This window comes from Taurulus bubalis (genome assembly GCF_910589615.1).
Source record: "Taurulus bubalis genome assembly, chromosome: 14".
In the NCBI taxonomy this organism is placed as follows: domain Eukaryota; kingdom Metazoa; phylum Chordata; class Actinopteri; order Perciformes; family Cottidae; genus Taurulus; species Taurulus bubalis.
The window spans coordinates 12082746-12106846 of record NC_136602.1 but is presented as its reverse complement, the minus strand read 5'-3'; the positions used below and the strand labels follow the sequence as shown (position 1 = coordinate 12106846).

At 40.4% G+C, this 24101-nt stretch overlaps 3 protein-coding genes across 3 annotated transcripts; 1 reads left to right on the top strand and 2 right to left on the bottom strand.

Moving 5' to 3' along the window:
• Window positions 1-353: 353 nt before the first annotated feature.
• Window positions 354-2202, top strand: cuedc2 (CUE domain containing 2; the record flags this gene model as incomplete). Its single annotated transcript, XM_079230091.1, has 8 exons — window positions 354-427; window positions 510-653; window positions 746-807; window positions 1009-1139; window positions 1279-1446; window positions 1569-1633; window positions 1893-1953; window positions 2056-2202. 8 exons carry the CDS (start codon window positions 354-356, stop codon window positions 2200-2202), a joined length of 852 nt encoding a protein of 283 aa, XP_079086217.1.
• A 1934-nt stretch (window positions 2203-4136) lies between these two features.
• hif1an (hypoxia inducible factor 1 subunit alpha inhibitor) lies at window positions 4137-12544 on the bottom strand. Its single transcript, XM_079229307.1, has 8 exons — window positions 12311-12544; window positions 9014-9264; window positions 8221-8369; window positions 7974-8119; window positions 7157-7263; window positions 6683-6746; window positions 6473-6583; window positions 4137-6161 (listed from the first exon to the last, which is right to left on the bottom strand). Exons 1-8 carry the CDS (start codon window positions 12488-12490, stop codon window positions 6105-6107), a joined length of 1065 nt encoding a protein of 354 aa, XP_079085433.1. The 5' UTR covers window positions 12491-12544; the 3' UTR covers window positions 4137-6104.
• Window positions 12545-17743: 5199 nt separating this feature from the next.
• On the bottom strand, window positions 17744-22657 carry wnt8b (wingless-type MMTV integration site family, member 8b; the record flags this gene model as incomplete). Its single annotated transcript, XM_079230299.1, has 6 exons — window positions 17744-18313; window positions 19532-19674; window positions 19768-19893; window positions 20481-20619; window positions 21676-21709; window positions 22587-22657. 6 exons carry the CDS (start codon window positions 22655-22657, stop codon window positions 17744-17746), a joined length of 1083 nt encoding a protein of 360 aa, XP_079086425.1.
• Window positions 22658-24101: the final 1444 nt, after the last annotated feature.

Here is a 24101-nt window from a genome sequence, read left to right as displayed (position 1 = left end):
ACATCCCCTAACGCAGCTGGGGGAGCAGAGAGCTGCATGTCTCCGTAATATTTATCACAGTAAGTTTAACTCCATTAAAAGTCGCGCTGACCTTCAACCCGAGAGGTTTATTGGACTCAGCGTTAGCTCGTTAGCTCGCAGGAAGCGAACCGATGCCCGCTAGAGCTAGTTCGCTAACAACCCACCGCGACTTCTCTGAGAAAGATACGAAGACGAAGGTTACGCGTGTTGGTTAGCGACCAGTGACACTGTTAATACAGTTTGACGGGATTACATGGCTGCGTGAGAAAGATGCTAATTTAGCTAGCTACTAGGTTAACTACTCTGTCTCCTCTGCTGCGCTGCAGGACGTAATGGACCTCCACAAAATCATCCACAGCGCGCTCCATGAATTTATTCAGGCTTACATCCCGGATGCTGATCTCAGGTAAATAACCCCCCATGTGTTGCATACTTGCATACAAGCTCCGTCCAGTCGGTGTGTAACCTCTTCTTCCCCGTGAACGCAGCACACTGGACGATGTGCTCCTGTCCTACATCACCGGGGTCCTGGAGGATCTCGGCTCCCAGCACAGTGTCGAGGAGAACTTTGACGTCGAGGTCTGTGCAGAGATGTTGGAAGCTTACATACCTGGCTTTGCCGAAATTGACAGGTAAACAGACAGCCTTTTTTTTGTTTTATCTGTTTTGATTGTAATGTCATCTGTTGTTATCACAAACTTAAAAAAAACATTTAATTTTGCAGTGTCAAGGTCTGTGAAATGATGTTCAATCTGGCTTCAAAACTAACCAGCGCTCGGACCTCAGGTAGTGCTTTTAAAATTAATAGTATGTATAATACATGCAGTAAACTACTGTGGGAGTCCTACCCTTTCCAAATGGTTTCTTCTTGTCATGTTACCAAATGAGTCACAAAAAAAAACTTTTATTGGGCAGTGCCACCTATTTTAGACGTAGATCCTCAGCTCAACATTTATACTAAAGTGTGCTGATGTGTTTCTTTTTGAACTGATGAAGAAAAAGTTGCGCTCAAGGCCAGGAGAGAAGAGAACTTACTGAAACTCACCACCCTGCCCAGTGAGCCGCCACCAGCAGAGACGCAGTGCCTTAAAACACAGGCAGAGGGCGCCACTGCCAAGGTAATCATTGCACATTGTTTTCCCTTTCTTGAAGCATTTTAATTACTATGCATTAACGTATCATCATTGTTTGTCCTACCGCTGATATCCATAGTTTAAATGTGTCAGAGTGAGCTGATATTTGTGTGTGTATGTCCAGCTACCAGTGCCCGAGTGGGAGTCCCAGGAGCAGCACCTGCTAGAGATGTTCCCCAAGTGTAGTCTGTCTGAGGCCCGCAGCGCCCTGTGTATTGCCAAAGGAGACATGGAGGAGGCTGTACGCCTCATCATAGAGGGTGACGTCCAACTCAGCTCCACTCCTCATAATGTAAGTATCTTCTCTCTCTCTCTGTGTGTGTGTGTGTGTGTGTGTGTGTGTGTGTGTGTGTGTGTGTGTGTTTGCGCGCGCGCATGTGCGTGGTCTGATTTGATGTTGTCCTGTTGCCTCAGGTAAACCATCGGAAGAGTAGTTCCTCACAAGGAGACCACAAACTTAAAGAGAGCATCCTTGAGAAGTGAGTATGGTTGCTACTATCCTGCAGAGTTGGCCTCACTTTGTTTTTACTGTTCTCATATTTCTGTGCCTTTTTTTTTTTTTTTTTTTTAATATATTCTTTACTATTGGCACTAATTTTTACCTTTTTAGGTTATTGTAATTCTGTGTGGAAGGAGGACCCAGTAAAATAAGCTTTTCATTGTACACTACTGTGCATATGACAATAAAAATATCTATCTATTTGTTTCTATGTTTATGACTATGTTTCATCTCCATAGATACATGCTGGTGGATAGGGAGGAGGATAAGAAAACCCACCGGCCTGTCGCCCCAAAGGATGTAAGTTATACTCTCTATTCACTATACAACTCTATCATACAGTGTATATACATGCTGTATGTTTCATGCAATACAACTTGCATTCTGATGTGATTTTTACAGCCTCCAAAGAAGCTAGTTCGGTACCACGGTAACCAGGTGGTAAGCACTAAAGGAGAGCGGTATCAGCTCGTGAAGAAAGATGAAGCAGAGGACATGAAGAAGACGTATGTCAACCTCAAGCCTTCACGGAAGTATCGATTCCATTGATGACGAGCACAAAAGTGTAAGCGCAACTACTGACAATATTGTTTACACTTTTTTTTTTATTTATCAAGTTACTTTGGCCTACTTTTTTTTTTTTTTTTTTAAAGAGTTTTTCCAAGTAAAGGAACATATTTATTAATGTATCAGTGGCTTGTTTTTAAATTCTGCTACCATTCTATGCCTTTGTTAAAACATTTGATTATTCTTTCAGTTACTTGAGGAGCTTTTGACATTTTGGTGAGGTTGTTGTAACGTGTGTTCTCGTTCGTGTAACGGCCTAACCTCTCCATCTACTTTTTTGCCATCTCAGCAGGTCTGATGTTAAACTAACATTATTGTAATTTTTTACCCATTCATTGTTGTTGTTTTTAATTTATATTCATTTTAACTTCCCATAGATTCATAATCATGACATGATAATGTAGAGATGAATCTATGGTCTTTCTGTAAATACGTTCTTGTGGTGCTGTCGAGTTTCTTCTGGACATTACAAGTTTCAACTGCTTTTATTTATGTACATATCATAGCCTTGTGATTTGGACAGTTTGTTGTGCATAAAATGGTTTTCAAAGGAAAACTCATTTCTGAAACATGTAGGGTTTTTTAATGAACATTTGTGCAGTGAGTAGCTCCAGCGAGTTAGATGTGTGGTCTCCCTTTGTTGGATGTGGTCTCATTTATAGTTCTCATGATCCACCTACACTAGTGTTTACTTACAAAGACTCGACTATCGTGTGTACTGAATGTCGATGAAAAGAGTATGTAACGAAGCAGGTTAACAGTTATCTGGACAATGTTTTTCTCTGAATCTGTTCAAGATTTTAACAAACTTTTCCAGATAACTTTTGAAGGAGGTTCTATGCTTTCGAGGCCGACTAGCACAACCTTGAACTGTCCTCATAGCAAGTAAATATGCTGCGAGCAATTAAGTCCACAAGAGGAAGGCAAAAGTTCTGATTGGTTTTCATCCTCTCCCCCTTGGTGCAAATACAGGAAATGTATGTGATGATATGCAACGTTTTACATGATAGTAAATGTTTTCTTGAATTTCTAAAATGAAAAACAACTTTATAAAAATGAAACATGACAACCTTCTAAAGTGAGATGTGTGAGCTTGTGGCTGTAACCTGAGAGATCTTGACACAACTAAGCTTTTTTAAAACAAAATGGAAAACAAATTAATTCATACTATTTCCAGCACCACACATTAAATTATCAAGAGCACCTACTATTACGGCACTCATTTTTTTTGATAATAAAGTGGATGACTTATGGTCGCCACGAAATGTTTTTGCAAAAATGCTGTGGGAGGACCTGATTTTCAAGTTCATTCCAACAGCGTTGCTTTATTTTTGATATAGATGTTTAGATTTGCAAAGTCTCCGATCATGTATTTATTGTGAAGAGGGCCGTTGCTTTCAGGGTCTGTGTTACTAAGTGGTCCTCTATCACGGCCCCGTTCACCACATTCGTGAATTTTGCTTCGCTTGTAATTGTTGGTTGTGGAATTGTATATTCTGATAAATGGGTTGGTCAGGGGGGGTTTTCCTCCAACAAATATATACTGTCATTTATTTGTGTTCTTCTATGCATCCACTTTTAGAAACTATAAGCAATTGTTTTTGATTGGTGGTAATCTAGTGTGTTTTTTTTTTTTTTTAGCGTAGGTGTAACAATCAACTGTTTGAAAAGATGTGTTGTTACTGATTATCAGCAGCAATGTTGTCTTTAATTACTAGATGAAGCTGTTTTAACCATGTGCTTTGAGAAACCGCTGATGCACAATTTGTAGTAAATAAATACTAATTTTTGTAGATCACTCACCTTGTATTCTTTGAATTGTTCACTCATGTTTCTAAAGATACTAGTTCAAAGGCAACAACTATTTTATTCCATAACTTGATTATAGGAAATCATCACAGAACTCAGTACTGTAGAACTTTGCAAACAAACTTTAATCAGACGATAAAGGAGAGCACATACTGTATGTTTGAAACAAAAAACAGGCATCCATTCATAAAAACATGCCTCTATTTATATGACTCAATCCCACATTTAAAGCTGTTTAAGGCCAGAGTGAAAACAAACATTTTGACAATAAAATAAAAATATAAAAATCAACTCATTGCAGCATTTAGTGCCATGCCATTGTTAAGCGAGGCACAAACGTGCAGTAAACATTACCCATCAATAGAAGAGGGCGGTGAAACATCAAGTAAATTCTTTCTACAGAGGAAGTGTATTTGTTCCATTGTGGAAATAGATATGCATGATATCAACAATTTAAATGTAAAACTGTATCATAACAAACCCTGAAGACCTGTATATTCCTGGTTAATTAAGTGCTTGGATATTCCTATACCACTTAGCAATTCATCCAATAACACATGCAAACAAAGCTGTCTGAGTATGGAGACGCCCACCTACTGGTCTGTATATTGGTTTGGCACATACAGCACATGTGAAATGATCCTCCCCTTTTTATACATTTTTACAACCGTTCTGAAGACCACTTTAAACTTGCACAGAGACCTGCATCCTTCAAGTTGCTCTCACTTGAAAGGTCTTCAGAATATGGCTGCATGTAAGTGAAAATAAGGGGATTTTTTATGAAAATCTGGAATTAGACTTTTGTACACATTGCAGAATCATTTCATCTCAGATCTGCTGCATTTATTACAGCATAATGCTTGGTTGTATTTGATGTACAATATTGTCCAACTTGACAGCTAGATGGTACATAAGCTACATCCCAGCAGATGGCCCTGCTACTTCAGTCTGTTGATTTAACATTTATCATTGAAGCTGCTAACTTTAATCCCTTTTTACAGTTTTTACCATCAGAAAAAAGCGTCACCAGTTATTTCTCTTCAGTTTCCCAAAGCAGTGCCTTACTTTATTTTGTTTCATTTCCTTAACTGTGTAACTAAGATGGCAGAATGTGATTTATTTCCAGTGCCCCCTCACCTTTAACTGGTAAGCACAATAGCACATTCAGTCAAGTCAAAAGAATCAAACAAGCAGGAGCATAAATAAACACAAAGCAGCATCACTCAGTTAAAACAATTTAGCTGCAAGCAGTTACATTTTTCCTTCAGCTGATTATATGAGTACCCACACATATTTGATCATATTTAATTTCATTTTTTAATCACTGTACTTCTGTGTTTAATACCGTGCCTATACTTTCCTCTTTGCAACAGAAGATTCTTGCTGATCACTCCCTAAAACCATGTAGGTAGGCGTGGAGATGATGCAGATTTCGTGGCTAAATATATTAAAGACACTTAAAAGACCCGTCGTCTTTAAAGGTATGCACCACGTCAGTTTTAAAGCTGTCTTTGTGATAAAGACGGAGAATACAATATGATCACTCCACACTTAGTAATCAACCCACAGCTGTGTTTTTACATGTGTAAAAGAAATGTTCTGAATTTAACTGATGTGTACTGTGTATATAATACCCCTTGACTCATCCATTAGTGGTCAAATGTTGTAGTTATTCCAAAGGTACCGATCTCAGACAACTTCAACTGGATGAGCAAATGCACCCAACAACCGATTAGCTTGAATTTTGTCGAGAGGACACTAATTCACATAAATACATCTGGACGAAAGCCAAATCAGGCCTTCTTCGCAAAGACAAAATAAAAAAAAACACTTCTTCAAGCAGGGCGGATTCCAATGAGTTAGTCAGATGTTTCTTCTCTGATGGATGTATTGGCAATGACCAATGACCGTGGCACTTGGAGACGACTAAAGCAGAATGGTGTCAATATGGCCGCTCATTGCCAAAAAGTGATGCGTAGCTCCGACATCAGAATGTGCATTATGCACGCAGCAGTCTCACTTTCACACGGCAAACAGTTTCCAAAGCAGTCTGATGAAGTTTTAGGAGCGGGGCTCTAACTGAGATCCTGCTCATATCGCCCCTTGATCATGGTTTTCAGTAAAGGTCCAACCTACAGAAACACAAAAGGACTCTTGGTTAGCATAAGCTGCTTCATAGTGTCCGACATATTGCATTGTTTTACTCCTCGTCCCAGTCTGCATTTATCTTTCCTTTGTACTAAATCAGATACGCCATGAATATTCACATTAATTGGGTTGCTGGAAGGGTCAGCGTGCCCCAGGGATTTCATGTAACAGGTGACCTAAATGTCGATCTGATTTGATGTTCTAGAAAGTGGCAGCGCGACATTCATGTGTGACTAATGCAGCTGGTAGGAAAGAGTTTGTATTGGGAAGAGGATATAAAAGTACGTTATTTTACCTCATGTGGGTCTCCTAGTGCTTCTCCCAGCATTTTCTCAATATTTCTCATGATGGCCACTTTCTGATGAGCTCGGAGGGGGTACTCTATCTTCCTGGGTGTGGAGGCACCCTGAGTGAATGATTCAAAAGAAAGATGAGTGAGTATGGAGAAACATGTGGTGGTAAGGCAACACAATTAAAATAACGTTAAAACAACAAATGTGCATACTTTGTACCAGAAGTTTACAGTGATCGTCACTCCACCGTTTAATAGTGATTCAATGTGATGCCACCTGAGGAAAGAAGACATGTATTAATAAACTCTGGCTGTCAAAGCAGTTCTTACCAGTTAAGAGTAGTTTATAAAATAACACCAATATCCTGCGCTAACTGTGAATTAATAGATTAAACACATTAAAATGTATGACAAAAATTACAACTGCATTATACAGTAATTCCCTTCGACAGCATGCATGTCTATCAATTCTGGGCCGAACAATAAGGCACACTTAATGCTCATAAAGGAAGCACATTGATGGATCATTTTCTAACAGCATGTTGAGCTGTTAAATCAAAGAATATCATCCTGAAATACATCCAAGAAACTCAATACCCTGGAGATAATCAAGTGATTTGGTGGTGGAGATAATTTTGCTCCATAAGTAATACAGAATATCTCTAGAAATGCCAAAGTACTTCTTACCAATACATCGGGATGTAGAGCACATCTCCTGGGCCCACAATAGCCTCATAACCAACAATATTTTTAAAATTGGGAAACTTCTCATAATCAGGGTTATCAAAATCCACCTATAAAAGAAAAATATGGATTCATTACAAAACATGAAAATACTGAACCTCGTGCATCCAACTTTATTAAAAGTAAAAGACATTTATTCCTTCCTGCTATTCTTACATTTGCTTTAAAGTAAGTAAATGCACACTAATGTGCCAGTGTTTATGTATGCCCTTATTTTAAGTCATCTTAACACATTAATCTTCATAATAACTTTAAATAAAGTTACTCCAAGAAACTTTCATTTTTGTGTTGATTTTGGCGACCCCTGTAGTCAAACATGGTAGTGTTTCCAAGTACCAGATTCCCTTAAGAGAAAACCTCTCACCACACTAGGGGTCAGTCTACTACTGCCTGGGTCACCAGCAGCGTGCTGTCTATGTTCAATTCAATTCAATTCAATTTATTTTGTACAGCCCAATATCACAAATCACAAATTTGCCTCAGAAAGCTCCATGTTTAGTGCCAGCTGGAAGCGGCAAAGCATTGAGGCAAAGCTCTGCTCTCGGCCGGAGGAGGAGACGCTTTACTTATGCAAGTCATATAGATCAGTATTCAATTGAGACCTTTTCATAACCAAATAATGTGTCTGTCTCCCTCTGAGAGCTTTAAGTCAATAATCTCTACCACTGTAGATGAAGATAACAGAACTGAATCACAAATCTGCTAAATTATATGTTCATATTATTAAACCCTACTTGGATTTCTACATATCGTGACTTACTTGGCTCTGTCGGTCACAGGGGTGGTGCACAGGATATGGATAGAGACACTCAAACTGGTCTGGAGGAAAGAGAATGCATCTCTTATGGCCTTTAATTTGTGCAAAGAAGTTCTGCTGCTCGTCGTAATGTGCTGGTGTCACGTTGCCTAGTGACAGAATATTAACAGACATTTAGACAACATTTAGGACATTATACAACAGAAACTGCATCTCTTTCACAGTGGATAACATCTGTGAGAGCCCTTACCCTCCATTCCTATCAGCAGCAGGTTGGATGTCAGTTGTCCCCAGTTTCTCTTGGCTTGCTGCTTGTTGATCCAGTTCCAGTTGAAACCAAGGAAGTCAACAACAATCTTCTTCCCTACTGTGTCATTCAGGGTCTGCTGCAGGTATACCCTTGAAATGCAGGAGAAAAGAGACATGCAAAATGTATGAGCCACCTTGCTTTACTCTCTGCGACCTGAAGCAGGTCGCAACGCAGCTCATTTTTGCTATAAATGTGTCTTCAAGGTCATAAGCTTCTTTACAGTGTACGTCTATTTCAGGTACAACTCCTTTACAGCATGAGAAACAATATGACTTTGAAGGAAGTGGACAGCAAAATCCAAAGAGGTTAGAGCCGCTGTGAGTGTCAACGAGTCAAACAGTGACTTCACTTTAGTAAGTGATCAGTGCGTGTGTGTGTGTGTGTGTGTGTGTGTGTGTGTGTGTGTGTGTGTGTGTGTGTGTGTGTGTGTGTGTGTATGTGTGTGTGTGTGTGTGTGTGTGTGTGTGTGTGTGTGTGTGTGTGCGTGCTGCAGGTCAGGTCAGTGATATTTCTCATGTGTAAATGCTTAGTCATTTGCTCCACCTTCCTGCACACAATAACATGTCATGAGAGAAAACACCCTTCACTGTCAAACACACCTGCAGACTGTCTCTTGAGCTTCAAATAGAGGATTTTGTTTAGATTGAGCATCAGCCCAGAAAGAGTTAACATAAACAAATAGCTTTCATCATGTTCATTTTCCAACTAAAATATGTTTATGAATACATCTTACCTCTCCTCTCCTCCCATTTCCTCCGTTATATGCATTTTATCCACAAATTCAGAGAATTTCATTTCCATTCGTTGTGACTTGGGGACAAAGTTCTCAAAATTAGCCATTTTTTTCTCATCATAGTAGAGGAATTTGTGGTTTTGTGCAGTGTAAACAGAGAAGTCTCCATTCCCAATGTTCTCCTGGAGGTATGCAATGTCCCATTTAAGAGCTGGATACACAAGGTTTGTGTCTGTTAAAACCACAGGTTCCTGAAAAGAGATGAAGAACATTTCAGTCATATTAGAAAAACTGATATTTAATCAAATAGAACGAGCAAAAACAAGCAAATTCGATAGAGCAAGGGGATAATCACTGCAAGACAAAAGGGGTTACGTTGTCCATACATTTAAAGTGACTGTTCTTTGTGGCATTTCCTGATCCACTATCATGATTATAACAAGTAAGTATTGTTTTTCTTCATCTACAGTAGTTGCATAACTGCAATTAATAGTTTAACTTTATCATATATCAGACTATTGTTAATGTACTACATAAAATAGGGGAAACATTTTATTATTAAAAACTGTTCTATAAATTTTTTTTGTTAAAGTAAAAAAACATGTTAAACATTTTTGCATTACTGCGCATCATGTTGCGTCTGTGTTTCTCCAACATAATATCTCAAAAATACTGTATGCATGTCTTTCATAACCTTTTATGCAAAAAGGAACATAAATCCCAACACGCGCCCGCGCAGTACAGTTTATGGCAATGGACACACGGAGCTCCGAGGGCTACGTGACTAACTGAACGTAGACCGCTGGGCGCGCTCCCGTTACGTCTCTCTCTCTCTCTCTCTCTCTCGCTCGCTCTCTCTCTCGCTCGCTCTCGCTCTCTCGCGCTCTCTCTCGCTCTGCACCACCATGCTCTGGGACCGCGGACTCTGGTGAAAGTGAAACCGAGAGCCGAAGAGTTAAATAATGTGTTCGTTTTTGCGGGTCGTCTTATTTTATACAGATGTATCTTACATCATTTTTAAGCCCTGATACGACTTGCAGGTTTTCAGCAACATGACCTATGACCCTAGGGTTCAGCGCTCCACAGGGTTTTAACTGGGATGTTGTTGTTGTTATTGTTGTTGTTGTTGTTTTGATCAAATAACTATACTGCAATACTGTTGTCATATTTGTTGTCTTCTTTTATCTTCTTATACTATTAGCATGTATAGCAATGTTTTTTTGTATTCTTAATTCTAATCTTTTTTTTACCTTAAGTTTATTGTAATTCTGTGTGTAAGGAGGACCAAAATAAGCTTTTCATTGTACGGAGAAACAATCTGTTATCCGTGCATAAGACAATAAAAATATCTTGAATCTTGAATCTTAATAACGAGCCAGCATGGACGATACAACTTTTTGCTTTTTGCTTTGAAATCATTTGGAATGAATATGTATTTCCTTAACATGTCATACACATAATCTACCTGTCTGACCTGAAGACGATTCACGCACAATCGAAAAATAGAATTATGGCAGGAGTAGTGTGCCTTTTACATTTCTCAAGAGCTGAAAATTGAGCGCTGAGTGGAAATAGAGAACCTGGTACATTTTGAGAAGCGAATGAGACATCTCTATTGTGCACCAAGAATCACAGGACAGAAGAGAAGGGTTCAGATATCATAATGCAGAATCTATTTTATATGTTAACTTATCATTTTGCATATATCTGGGTGCGAAACTTAAATAAAGCATTACTCGTGTGAATAGGTTTCCTCATCGCGACAAACACAAACTACGGTTGTGTCTAATTAATGAAAATGAAAATGTTTGTGCAGTAAATACAAGGAAATGGGAGTTTAGTAATATTCATCAGAACCGTTTAGGGTGGAGTGAAAGGCCATTTCCTTTATAATCTAGATGTGATAACAAATGATAACATATTGTCATGAACTTCTATATATGCATGATGACGTGCCCCTTCAAGAGATTTCTGAAAAGGCTTATTGTCTATGTCGAACAGGTGCACAACCCTCCTGGGAAAGGCTCCAGCTGGCATCGACACTGACTAAAAATAAAGAGAGCTGGAATGAGGTTTGTATTCCTATTGTACGCCTTCTCGTCGGTTTTATGGAAGTCAAAAAGCTTGTTCCCTGCTTTAAACCAATACCACTCAGAAATGTAATTATGTCGTCCAGACAAAAGGTTAGCGGTGCCTCCATCCGAGTACCTGATCGTGCTTACACATAAACCTACAGCTGTTTCAGCTGTTTTTCCTTCGATGATGTATTTCTGAGTGAGACACAATGATGTCCACAGGTGTTTTCAACCAGATGTCAAATGCAAACAACATGATGTGACATCGCTGATTGAATTATCCTTGGACTTGAATTCCAACGGGTTTTGCAGTTTCATTATGCTTTCATTCCCAAAAGTATAAAATGCTCACGGATAGCAAGCAAAGTCACACTTTAAAACTTTCCATGTGCAGATGACCAAACGTGAAAAAATGCATTTCTGTTGTTACTTACTTTGGGACATCTGTTATTGTCACTAATATTGTTGTTTCATCTCTATAGATGCACCTCTAAAAGTATAGATAACCTTTTTACATCACATCTCTGCTCATATTATGCACTGTCAAAATAACGCAAAAATAATCAAATAAATACACAATTTTCTTTGTATTTTTGTATCAGAATCCAATCATCATCATTTCTTCTAAATCAAACTATAACAACGTGTGCTTACGTAGGCTATTACCAACTCATTTCAGCCAATAATATCGTGACATCCATCAATTCATTTGCACGTTATAGCAACAAGGGAGGTGTGCAGTCTGGAGCTCTGTATTTACATTGTACACTTTATAGCAGTCCAATCAAATGCTAAGGATTTGGCTCTTGTAACTGTACACAAACCCAGACTCCAACATCCAGTGTCCCAGTAATCCCAGTGCAGACGCTGAAGATGCTCTAACTTCTGTTTCACTGGGATCTCACCATCTAAAACTATAGGCCGCATCTTTGAATACATTTGTCTGGGATGACCTACAATGAAAGCCTTCACTCAACACCAGACTAAAATACTATATACCACCCAATAATACAATACTTATACCATCCAATAATAAAATACTTATACCACCCAATAATAAAATACCTCGCCATACATTACTGAGGCAGTGTGCATTGTTGCTTTATGGTGTAGGTTCTTGCTATGAAAAGGTCTGAGGTCTCTTACATTAGGTTTAATATCTCAATACACCTTACAAGAAGTAAGGTGTTTAAACTTTCAGCCAGCGAATGAAGTGCTTTACCTCGTTGTTTATCAGCATCTCTGCTCTGGGGTCCGTGTGAGACAGCCTGGGAATGGGCTGCGTTAGGAAAGAGTATTTTCGGAGCTGAGCCTCATCCCAGTCCCAGTTCTGGACGCCAGTGAAACCAGTGCCGCCTTCGCTCGCCGCCGGATCAGCCTCCGCAACGGTGGCCGCCGCCATGGTCGCTGATGAGCCGCCTCCGTCCTCCTCGCGATGCGATAACCCGCTTTTTCTTCCGGTCTTTTGGTTTCACCCGGCTGGGCTGCAGAGTCAGCAGCGGGACGACTGCGCCAGCTTTCCCATTCACCGTTATCAAAGGAACGGAGGGGATGTGCGCCGTCCCGCAGCAGCTCCTCTCCGGCTCTGCTCCGGACTGTTTACACACCAGTCTGACAGCCAGAAAGCAAACGACTCCTCCTGCAGCAGAAAGAGGAACAGCTCCACAGTCCGACTGCCCCGGATTCCAGACAGCGAGACCTAGTGTGCCGGGTGGCTCAGTGCTCGTCCTGTAATAAAGCGCCCTGGCCGCGAGAGGGCGCTGTTGTACTTGGTTTTCTTGCCGTTCTTCCAAAAGAAATGCATCGCCAGAAAGGTCATTGAGCGTGCTCAAATCACGTCATGATTATCATTACCCATGTTAAAAAAGGTTACTTTTCTTGAGTATACTTTATATGTCTACACTATATTTCAGAGGGCATGTTGTATGTTTTTGTCCCACTACATTTACCCCACAAAATAGACATTGCAGATACATTTTTTAATACAAAAACCCATGATTGACTTAATGATAATCATTATAATAAGTATAGTAATAAAAACAATGATGTATTGTATAATATAAACATTATATACAAACTCTGAAAGTGACTATTCTAGTGACCATAATACATGATCTAAGTTGCATGCAGGGGTTAATTTTAAATTCCCTCAGTTATGGAACTTTAGTACAATTTTGGGCTACTTTATTGCAACTTTATTGCTATTAATTTCACAGCTATAGCACAAATAATGTACAAAGCATTGTATTGCATTAAACCACCCTATACAGTAAATAGCTGCTAAAAGCAGTTCCATCTGGACCAAATACAATATTAAAGTGCAATAATAGCACTGTAAGGGTTCATTCTGCATAATATGTACTTTACTTTTGACACTAAGAACATTTAGCTGGTAATACTTGTGTATTTTAAACAACTTGAATCTAAATACTTCTTCCACCAGTGTTGGTCTGAACAATGTGCAATAATACACAGTAATGTATATGTCACAGATGAAGTACAACACAATTATTCATCAGACAGGTTGAGAAGTTGTCCCTGCTCTTTGTCTCTCTCTCTCTCTCTTTCTCTCTCTCTCTCTTTTTCTTTTTCTCTCTCTCTCTCTCTCTTTCTTTCTCTCTCTCTCTCTCTGTCTGTGAGAAGATATGGCCATGAAAAACTGAGCAAACACTTTTGAAATCCTCGTTCAATATTTAACTATTGTCATCATTGCCTCAACATTGCTGTATTGATCCCTCTTTGTGAGATAAGAGTGCACACAGTACCTTGCTCACTGGACTGATCAGGTGATGGATTCTCGCTCAGTTTTTTTCAATGTCAGACTGCATTGAACTAGATAGAGAAAATCTTATCAATCACTTTGATCATTGCGTTTTAAAACCTTTCTGGACCCTTTTTAAAGCCACAAAAAGGCAGAATTTCAGCTCAAATGCATCTCCTGAAGTGTCTGTAAAACCTGATACATCTTGTATGTTTTCCCTTGATTCAGGCTTTACCAGCAGGTTTCCACGGCAGGGACTAGTTTAGGGCTCCCTGGTGGGTTCCCATGCTCTGTGTTTCCTGTGCAGATCAGTGAGCTGAGCTGAGCTGATCCCCCGATGCTCCCCTCTCCCCATTCTTTGCAGATAGAACCAGGAGATTGACCACCCTGGTGAGCCTCAAGAAGCTTCTATCTCAATCCTGCTGATAGCAACAAACATACACCGCGGCCGCCTTCTCCCCAGCGGATGGACTGCTGTCAAAACAAAGACTCTCTTGAGGAGATACTGTTACAATGAAACGGTTTCCTGATGAGTGGAAGCGTCTGATGTTTCTTGAGCTTGTGGTCATGTAATCATAGCTAACAAACCGACACAAATATACACACAGGTAAAGTTATTTCGCTGAGTTTTTGTTTTAAGAGCTTTCATTTGGACTCATCTGGCTTTCTCTCACATTCATATTGACCCTCGCCCCTCTAGGTGTTGTAGGTTCAGAACCCCTAAGCCATAAATCCTATTAGCCACGGATTCTCTGAAGCATTATAAGTCGTTTTCCCATCTTTCAATGATTGCATTATCACTTGCTACCTGAGAGAAATTTGTATTATTATTATTATTAGTCTATATTATTTATATATATATATATATATATATATATATATATATATATATATATATATATATATATATATATATATGTGGTATGTTGCAGAGCCATAAAGTACTAATTTAAACAAAATCACATTCTACCTCTCTACTAAATACTAGTACTAAAAAAACATGTACACATTTCTATGAATACTTTTTGGTGTACAGAAGTTTAACTTGATTTTTGAAGCTCTGTGAGAAAGCATCTGCTTAAAACCCCACTCTTCCTCTGTGGTGTCAACTCTCCCTCCGCCACCTCAGGCTTACGGCAAATTGGACATGGCAGGGCCGGCCCGGGAGACGGAAGTTCAGACCCCGCGGTCGGAGGTCGCGTCACTCTCTGGGAAATTATGTGTCATGATCAACCTTGTGTGCTGTTTCACACGCCGTTATAATGTGTGTGTGTGTGTCTCATTCAGTTCATCTCCCTTCCATTTTTGCATTTGTGTGGTTGTTCATTCGAGGGAATATAATTGACGGAGAGAATGCTGATGATAAAGCCATGTTCTTGTATGTCTGTAATTCAGGTTTTAGCCTCAACTCTGGCCTCTGGTTCTTCATGTGAATCTCATGTTCTATTCATAATAGTCCATTAAGAACACACCCCTGATTAAAGCAGAGAAGTATAGTGCAGCAGGGTGAAGGGTAAGTGCCAATTTTGTGCTATATAAGCATTCATTTACTCTTTTGCGCTTCTCTCAGTTGAACCTGCAGTCCACCACCTGACGTTAGGTCTCCAGTTTAAGCACATATATTTATAGTGCTAGTTAATTTCCACTCTTTCATCTCCACTGCTGATGAACTGCAGGTCTTGTCTGAATACGTGAACCGTGCCACAGGTGTGTCAAACTGCTGATCATTAAAACAGCAAAACAAGTTTTTCCATCGTCTTTCCCACACATTAAATGCTTGCTGCGTCAACAGACATTCCATTGTCAGATATGTTTTTTCATCTTGGCATAAGACGGCAATTTTCTGCTGATAGTGAGCCAACGCGGGACAGCATGGCATGTTTAACCAAGAAAAAGGTCCCAAATAGGAATCAATTAATTCTGCACATCGAGTTTAAAGTGGCTTTGTTCTATTTAATCCAAAATGTGTGTCCTACCTTAACTTTGCATTATCTTCAAAATCCTATGAATGAACATTTTGATGTGGCCCTGTTGTACTCCCTATCACAGTACATTGCAGAACTTCCACAGAGCCGCAGGGCAAAAGCTTGGTATGCTGCTTCTTTTGTTGGTGAGAGGGTTTCGCTGCATGCCAGGCCGAGCAATCCAGCCAGCCACAGGGGTCATCCGAGGGAGGAGTTTTGATTATGATCATTATTTGGTAAATAAGATGTCAACAAGGTGTTTCCTTGACACTTTATTGAGTAAAAGGAGGAAGGTGCAGAAATGAACGCCCCCTTCTCAATGGGACCTCTAATCTCCTCTTTCATGTCCCATCTCGTCTGAAGGGTTTCGGCTTCGGCTGCCATGTGCTAGTTTGCCTGGGCCTGGCACTTCTTACTTGCAGGTGGGGTGAGTATCCTGGCAAGCATGTGTTTATAAAACCCACTTGTTTGGGCACAATACTTGAACTAACTTCTTTTGAGAGAACAGTGTGAATCAGTGCAAAGCCTTTTCCCAAAGTCCTTTAGAAGGCGACAGCCCATTGAGAGTAGAGAAGGAGGGATTACCTTCCTCGACAGTGGTGCATTTCCGAGAGAGCTGATTAGCTCTGCATTCATTGTTAAATCGAGCAAAGGAAGGCCCTAGAGGAGTGAAAGGATCCAAATAGGTGGGCCCAGAAATAAAACAGCCGCAGGAAGCCCTGCACAGGCAACCCAAAGTTTTCCCAACATTTCTTTCCCCCTCTCCTAAGGAGGTGCGGCGTGAAAAAGGAGATTAGCATACAAAATTAGAGGCAGGATGATTTTTAAGGGCAACTTGCCTCATGCCCTCCACCCCCACGGCCCTACTCTGTCTGGACAAAGTTAATTAAACTAGTATTAAACAGTAAAGAAACTTCCAAGCGCTTGGGAGTTAGGGGGGCTCTTTGAGGATTACCATGATGAGGGAAAGAACGGGGAGGTATTTGTTGAGGCGAAATTGAGAAAGGCGTGATGGAACGAAGAGTACGCTGGAAGTTTTTTTTATTCTTGTTGGTTTGCCCCAGAGTATCCTGACCCCGATGTGAACAATGTGAAAGGAAAGTTGTGTTTACTGCAAAACCATCAGGTATCACTGCCACAAGGAGTAAAGAAGGATGAGCGACTTCGTCAGGCGGAATGAAGATTGAAGGATTTATTATTTTGTCATTACAATTTAATAGAAAACAAACCATGGAAGCAACTAATAACAAGAAAAACTAGGAAATGTGCAATAAATTAACAATATACAGTACAAAGTGCTTCATTTTATATACAATTAAATACATACAGGAGGGCAGCAAAGGTCAGGGCGAGCAAGGGGAGAGGAGACTTTAACCCAAAGATTTTAAAATATTTCTTAATAAATTCAAAGCTTGACAGTGATAGTTGAAAAATACAAAGATTACTGGTAGTTCTTTTAATGGAAATACCTGAAGGGTTCTTAAAAGTTGTGATTTTAGAAGCTAAATTTGCCATTTCACAATGGTCAGATCATCCATCACTCCAAATGCAACTATTAAAAAAATTCCCAAGGTTTATGTGTATGTGTGAAAATAAATAAATCATGTTGTGGATAATTTTGAAGTCAGAGAAATACTCCTCAAATGCCCAGTGAAAAAAAAAACGTATAAAAATATATCTTAAATACATTTATACCAAAACTTCTACAAAGTTGTAAACTTCTCTATCATGTGGCTTTGTGCACATCCCACTGTCTTTAACTTGTAATACAAACTTGAGAATGAAGATGGTCTGAACTTTTTTGCTAAGCTTTTGTCCAACACACACACACACACACACACACACACACACTTTCTGAACATGCACAGAGAGATTAAGTGTTGACAGGAGCTGCAGTGGTACAATTACGATGACAGCGTTATGAAGAGGCTCAGTGCTTCTTCCTCAGTCTGAGGTTCTTCCTTCGGCTACCGGCACTCTCATTCCTTCCTCTCTGACCTCCTTTCTTCACACAAAAGTACTTGGTCACTGTCTTTCTGCACTGCTCACACTTAACCGTGCAGCACCAGTGGAATTTACAATTACAGCTCGACACTATCTCAGCTTTGCGTTCCTCCACAGCCAGCCCGCACTCCCCGCATAGCCTCTTGCAGCTTCGTTTCTCCCATTTGCTCAAGTTCTTGCCCTTCTTGAGGCACTCTCGGCCCTCTGTGCCAGGCAAGCCCAGTGTGCGGTTTTCCAGGCAGTAATCGGGGGAGTCTTCGAGGTGGACCAGCTCCTTACGAGAGATGGAGCTGAAGGTCTCGGCGATGGCCCCCCGGCTGGCTGCGCTGTTTCCCGCTCCTCGTAGGAGATCTATCTTCAGAGCCCTGTGGTACTTCTCCTTCAAGTAGTTCCCCACTTCCCTGAATTCTGGCAGCTGCAGCCAGCAGGTCTGAGTGGTGCAGCTTCCCGACACCCCGTGGCACTTGCATGTCTTCTGCATTGTCCCCTTCACGGCCTGGAAATGTCAGAAACATATTATTAAATGTATGTATAGTTTACTGTGTTAAAGAATGTTAGCCTCATATACAAAAAAACTATGTAAAAGTGTGTGTGTGTGTGTGTGTGTGTGTGTGTGTGTGTGTGTGTGTGTGTGTGTGTGTGTGTGTGTGTGTGTGTGTGTGTGTGTGACAGTATGTTCATTGTCTCTTGATTGATGTGTTGTCAAATTAACTGATTGAATTTGAAGTTTTCCAGTGAAGTATAAAGAGGGATGAATACATTGAAAGGAAGAAATGATAGCTTCAAGGTCCATAGCTGAGTTCCTTAGTCGTCCTCAGTGTTTCCTGACTTTACCCGACACAAAACAGCTGTCGGTTGAAAGGGGACGTTTTCTTTTCGTGAGGAGGGGATGAACTTTCTGTTGAGGTAAGGCTGAATCAAAGTTTCACATCGAGTCCTATTGTCCCCCCAGAAGAAATAGGAGTATTTATTTAGCATGTTCATTATCAACATGTTTTCTAGTGTGAGAAGACCCAATGGAGAGTCCCATTGAGTGGAGAAATGAAAAAAAGAATTTTTTCTCTCTTTCTATCCCCATTTTTTTCTGTTACAATGATGCTCCAGGTGCCATGGGGATCCTAGGGCCCAACAGGGGGGAGCAAAGGCACCGTAAACAAAGAGCACTTCAGCTGCACGCCTGTGGTCCCCTCAGACTCCCCCGGGGCCAAACAAAGACCAACATAAATGTGGGATCCTTATTGCAAGAATAAAACTAAACACTTATTTTAAAAAGCAGCATAATACAGAATGCTGTGCAATGTCTGGCTCCCCAGGATCTCTAATTAAGCTTGCACCAGTGATCCTGAGATTCTCGGGTTGAGGTATTGTCATATGGGGCATTCAGCTCTAGTAAATAGGCCCTTCTGGTACACCGAACACACTGTTATTATTGGGGACGAGTGGCACCTCACTTATAGCGATGTGAAAGGGATGCTTGGGTGGCACACTCAGTGTAATTCTGAGCAGGGGAAAATTATTCAAAAGGTGCTTTACACTGTGCAATCAGTTGGAGGGCCAGGAGACATTCCCAAAATATCAAGCAAGCCGCCACCCAGTTTAAATACTGTAAGGTTCAAATCAAGGCATTAACAGCACATACTTGTGCTACATCTTATATCAAGGGCCCATCTCTCATTGCCAAGTGGATGGAGTGTAGTAGGAGCAGCCACTGTACCTTGCGCCCAGCCTCGTTATTGTGGAGATTCATGGCTGCTCGTGAATCCTGTCCAGTCTCCAACGCATCCACAAACTGTTTGGAGATGGCCTCGCCAAAGCCAACGTTGTCGCTGCAGCCTCCCCAGAGCCAACCATGACCACCTGGGAGAGTGAAGAAGAATCAAGTTCAAATCATCTGTGCCATTTGATTCAAAAGTGGGTATTCATGTGCACATTTTCGTATGTTTCTCTGACCTCGCTGTCCGTTCCTGCTGTCATCACAGCCACAGTTGTCAAAGTCTCCGAGGCTGCAGTTCCTGGTCAGAGTGTACATGACTCCAGCGGAGCTGATGGCATGAACGAACGCAGTCTCCCGATTTGCTGTAAGAAGAGAGACTCATTAATAGCTTATCTAATCACATATATCTATCTGATCTGTTCTCTAAGTAAGTTAATTTACCTTCAATTTATGTTCCATATTTAGTCTTTATTTTATTTTTTATAAAAGAGCTTAAAAAAACTTTTACTTAATTAGTCAATTTCCCATTTTCTGCCCAGGCCCATAAATCCAGACTTAACGTTATCTGCATTTCTAAACTGCCCCTGCATGAAGTTCATTTTGTATTGCCAAACATTTGACTCTTTGTCTTGTGAATCTCAGTATATTGCTTTCATAAGCTGCAAATAGAGGCAGTAATTCAGGGGGATGTTGGGAAATGGATTAGTGTGTTTGTTTTGCCTCTAGCGACCGTGCTCACTGTAACTATCCTAAAGGGTGATGAATGTGTCCACTAAGCAAACATCTCTATTTCACAAAGGGGGGAAAAAAAACTCCCCTCTAACACAGAATCTTGAAACATAAGCAGACAGTTACAAAACGCAATTGAAACTCCATTAGGCACATTTCCCGTTCAGAGGTGGATTCTCTCTCAGCATAGCTGCAGTGCAGAGATGCTCCGTGGACTTACCGCTGCGCAGGCTGCTGTGTGTGGACAGCTGCAGAGCTCTCTCGGGGCAGTTCCAGCGGTCCCATGCAAACTGGTATTTGCACTCCTCTATGCCACTCTGAGCTCCTGCTGCCACACTGCTGGAGTAGATCAGGTATGCCTGCAGCAGCAGAGACAGCGGACATATTAAACCCATAACATAATGCACGCTCATCTTTCAACGATGACCACACGATAACTAGGAAGTTGAGACATTTCTAAAGCATCTGGCTTGATTTGATACCCAGATAAGATTAAATTATATATTAGCGTCATCCTCACGGATGAACCGGATCCAACCAAATTAGTAGAACATCATTTTTTTTTTTTATAATAATAAATTGCATAAGCCCAAAAGATATAAGAGATCAGACACTTGAAGAAAAAAGAGATTAGACACTTGAAGACAAGCAGTGTCCACAGATCCAACACATCATGAGAGCCCTTCTGGTACTTCTGAACACACTCAGGGTTTATAAAATCAAATGTTATGTGCAGAAGAAAACTAGGAATGCTGATGTGAACCAGCCTCAGTCGCCTTTTCATTTATATCTCCCGATGGAGGGTCAAATGTTTCACTCTTCAATGTGCCTCGCCACTTTGCATCTCAAGAATTTCAAAGTGGATAGCAGCACATCAACAGGTCCTTCATGTAGATTATACTCATTGTCAGTTTGATGACCAAAACAATGTGAACTGATTAAAACATTATTCTACTTTTTAAACTTTATCAGTCGCGGTGAATATGCTGAATTGTTGAGCTCTCTTAAACCAGTACGCTCTGTCCTTGGCTTTCGCCCGCCTCACTGCGGCTTGTTCACACTGTGTGAACGATAATATAACTAATATGTCTCAAGTGGCCTTTGGGGAGATGGAGTGCCACCTCTTTCACAGGGGTCTGGTTCGCTAATGATGACCACCCACTACAGCAATGCCTGCCCTCGCTTCTTAAAAAATTCAACCCGCAGATACGCAGAGCCTCTGAATAAGGTCAAGTGTACAGAGGGGGGAAAAAACACAAAGGACCAAGAATATCACTGATATATCATTAGTGCCATTGTTGCATACATACAGGTACAAGAACACTCGAGTTCAGATATCACAGACACCATGTTTTCTCTCTGTTTCTCTTTTGGGGAAAGGACAGGGAGAAAAGATCAAAAGAAAGTTGGCTTACCTTGGGTCCAGTCATCAAGAAATTATTCACTGACCTGGAAAAGGAGACAGATTATTCACTCAGGGAAGCTCAGTGTCCTTCACAAATTCCTCTGCTAACATCTCTCATTAGTGCGCTTTGTAACATGTTAAACCATGACACCGGTGGGCATCCTAACCAAGTGACTATATATTAATTATTATTGGCAATAACTATGTTATCAACAATTTCTTACTTAATGTTTTTGGGTTGGCAGGTTCTGCAAACCTCTTTGACTGGTGTTCATCCTTTGTATTTCAAAAATAATGTTGTTCTAAATTAGTAGTCCAATTTGAAATGCTCATGTGTTTCTCACTTTCTAAAAAGCCATCCAGTCTGTCGATATAATAAAAAAAAAGTAATTGATAAATGGCTTTAACTCATCATGTCCACAGTATAAAGTGTTAATAAGTTAATAAATAGATTTTGGTTTTCAGCCTTTTTTTAGAAATAAGCGGCCAGATAGCTTCACAACCTGGCAACCAAAATGTTGTTCTAAATAATGGCTTACAACTGATATATAAAGCATTAGTAAATTACTTATGCAGCACTAATAAAGCCATTAGTTACAACTTATAAATCCGTTTTTAAAAAAGTGGTATTGGTGAAATGCATGAAAAAAGATCCAGCAAATCCACATTTTACACTTCCTTATTTCCAATTGCACAATTGTTAAATTCAGCAATGTTAATAGTCAGGTTGTGCCTTTTAAATAAAACTACATGAGAGAAAATACATATAAATAAGGGCTTACAAACAATACTGGAAAAAAACAAATACTTGTTTTGCCACTGCCGTGAAAGGAACAGTTTGAGAGATGAACATCATCAGGACACAAACAAACTGCATAATTAAGAATGTATACATAATACTTTGTGATCATTTAAACTCACCAGCAGCAGTATGGCCTCATGTGAGCCAGGAGAATGAATGTGTAATAGAAAACCTCCAAATGCATGAACATCCTGACAGGTGACGGTGACTTGCCCGTCCACAGCCTGCAGACAGTCTAACGATGGAGAGGAAACTGAGCTACCAGCACAGGAAACTTCAGCAGGGCTTCTAAGATTCAAGGAGGGGGCTCTGAAATGGAGCTGCTCTCGTCCCAACAAGAGATTATCTGCTTAATTAAAGATTTTCCCCCTTCTTACTCTCTCGGCCAATCAGAAGTATTGCACCGAGGAGAGACTGAAATGATCAAAAGGGCACCCTAGGCCTTCAGGGCCGGGCAACGGTAGGTTCCCTGCCTCTATTCAAGAGCAAAGGAAGATCTATTTAATCCTATAGGAAAAGTGTAACACTGATCCCTTGAATTTTTGGCCGGAGGGAGAAAAAAAAGTTTATTTTATCAATCTAACGCGCAGTTGATTGCCAGGGATTAGTGAGATAGTCCTCTGGATAACGAATTGTTAGCTTGATAGACAACTACTGTTGGTTCTTGAGGAAGCAATTCATGGTCCAACAAAGGTGTGATTGAATCAAAGTGTATCACCCTGAAACGGACTATTACTCACATGGGCCTTCAATGTGCCATCTGACCATTTCATTTAAAATGGGGTCAAACCGGTTCATTATATTTAAGAAAATCTGAGACATAAAAAAGATATTTCCACTAAGAAATCGACTGCAGGTTGCTGTTTCTTGAAATAATCACGGGGGTATCATTTTTATTGTTTCTCCCGATCGCGACGTGACAGTGGCAGGACTGCATTGAACAGGATTATCAAACAAGAAAATTACTAATTTTCCATTTCATAAAACTTGCGATGTTGTGCACTGACATGTTGTTAATACTGGCATGAAGTCATATTGCGGAATCACGTATAGTTTCTTACAGGTTGAAAAAAGTGTTTTTGGGGTGATGATTCACTTACGGAATGGACATTTCCATCTCATGTTTGTAATTTCAACGTTTTCCTGCATGACTATATGAGAATTTAACAGCGAAAATTTCTCCGATGATGACCCCTCCAAGAGTAAATAAAAGGTGCATTGGGGCAGGGGGAAGGCCTAGCCATTGATCAGATATGGGGCATTTGCATCACTAATCCAGACGTTCCTACCTAACACTGCATGGAGGGTTTATTCCCCAATAACCCCGTCTGACCCTCAGGACCATTTCCTTTGGCGCAGGGATCCCTTTATAGCAATCTTCTTGTGTGCAAATTAGGATTAAAGAATAGTGATGTGGAGGGGAGGGGTGGGACTTCTGAGGGATGTTTTTGGATTAAGATTTACAAAGGAATGACAAGTAAAATTAGACAGCGGGATCCATCCTGTTGTTTTAGCATTTTAATACAAGATAAAGGATCCCTTGAAGTGTCACCAAAAGTGCGCAGTCACGCCTATATTTTATTGTAACAAGTCATTTCCCAAGAGTGAGGAGTCAGTAAACACCCACGATTGTC

Bases quoted from the DNA above. Each gene is read 5' to 3' on its own strand.
- hif1an (XM_079229307.1), bottom strand. From the start codon at position 12,490: ATGGCGGCGGCCACCGTTGCGGAGGCTGATCCGGCGGCGAGCGAAGGC. The intron at 8,120-8,220 runs GTAAGGGCTCTC...TTCTGTCACTAG, and splicing joins GCTGCTGATAGGAATGGAGG to GCAACGTGACACCAGCACAT. The intron at 7,264-7,973 runs GTAAGTCACGAT...TTTCTTTTATAG, and splicing joins CCTGTGACCGACAGAGCCAA to GTGGATTTTGATAACCCTGA.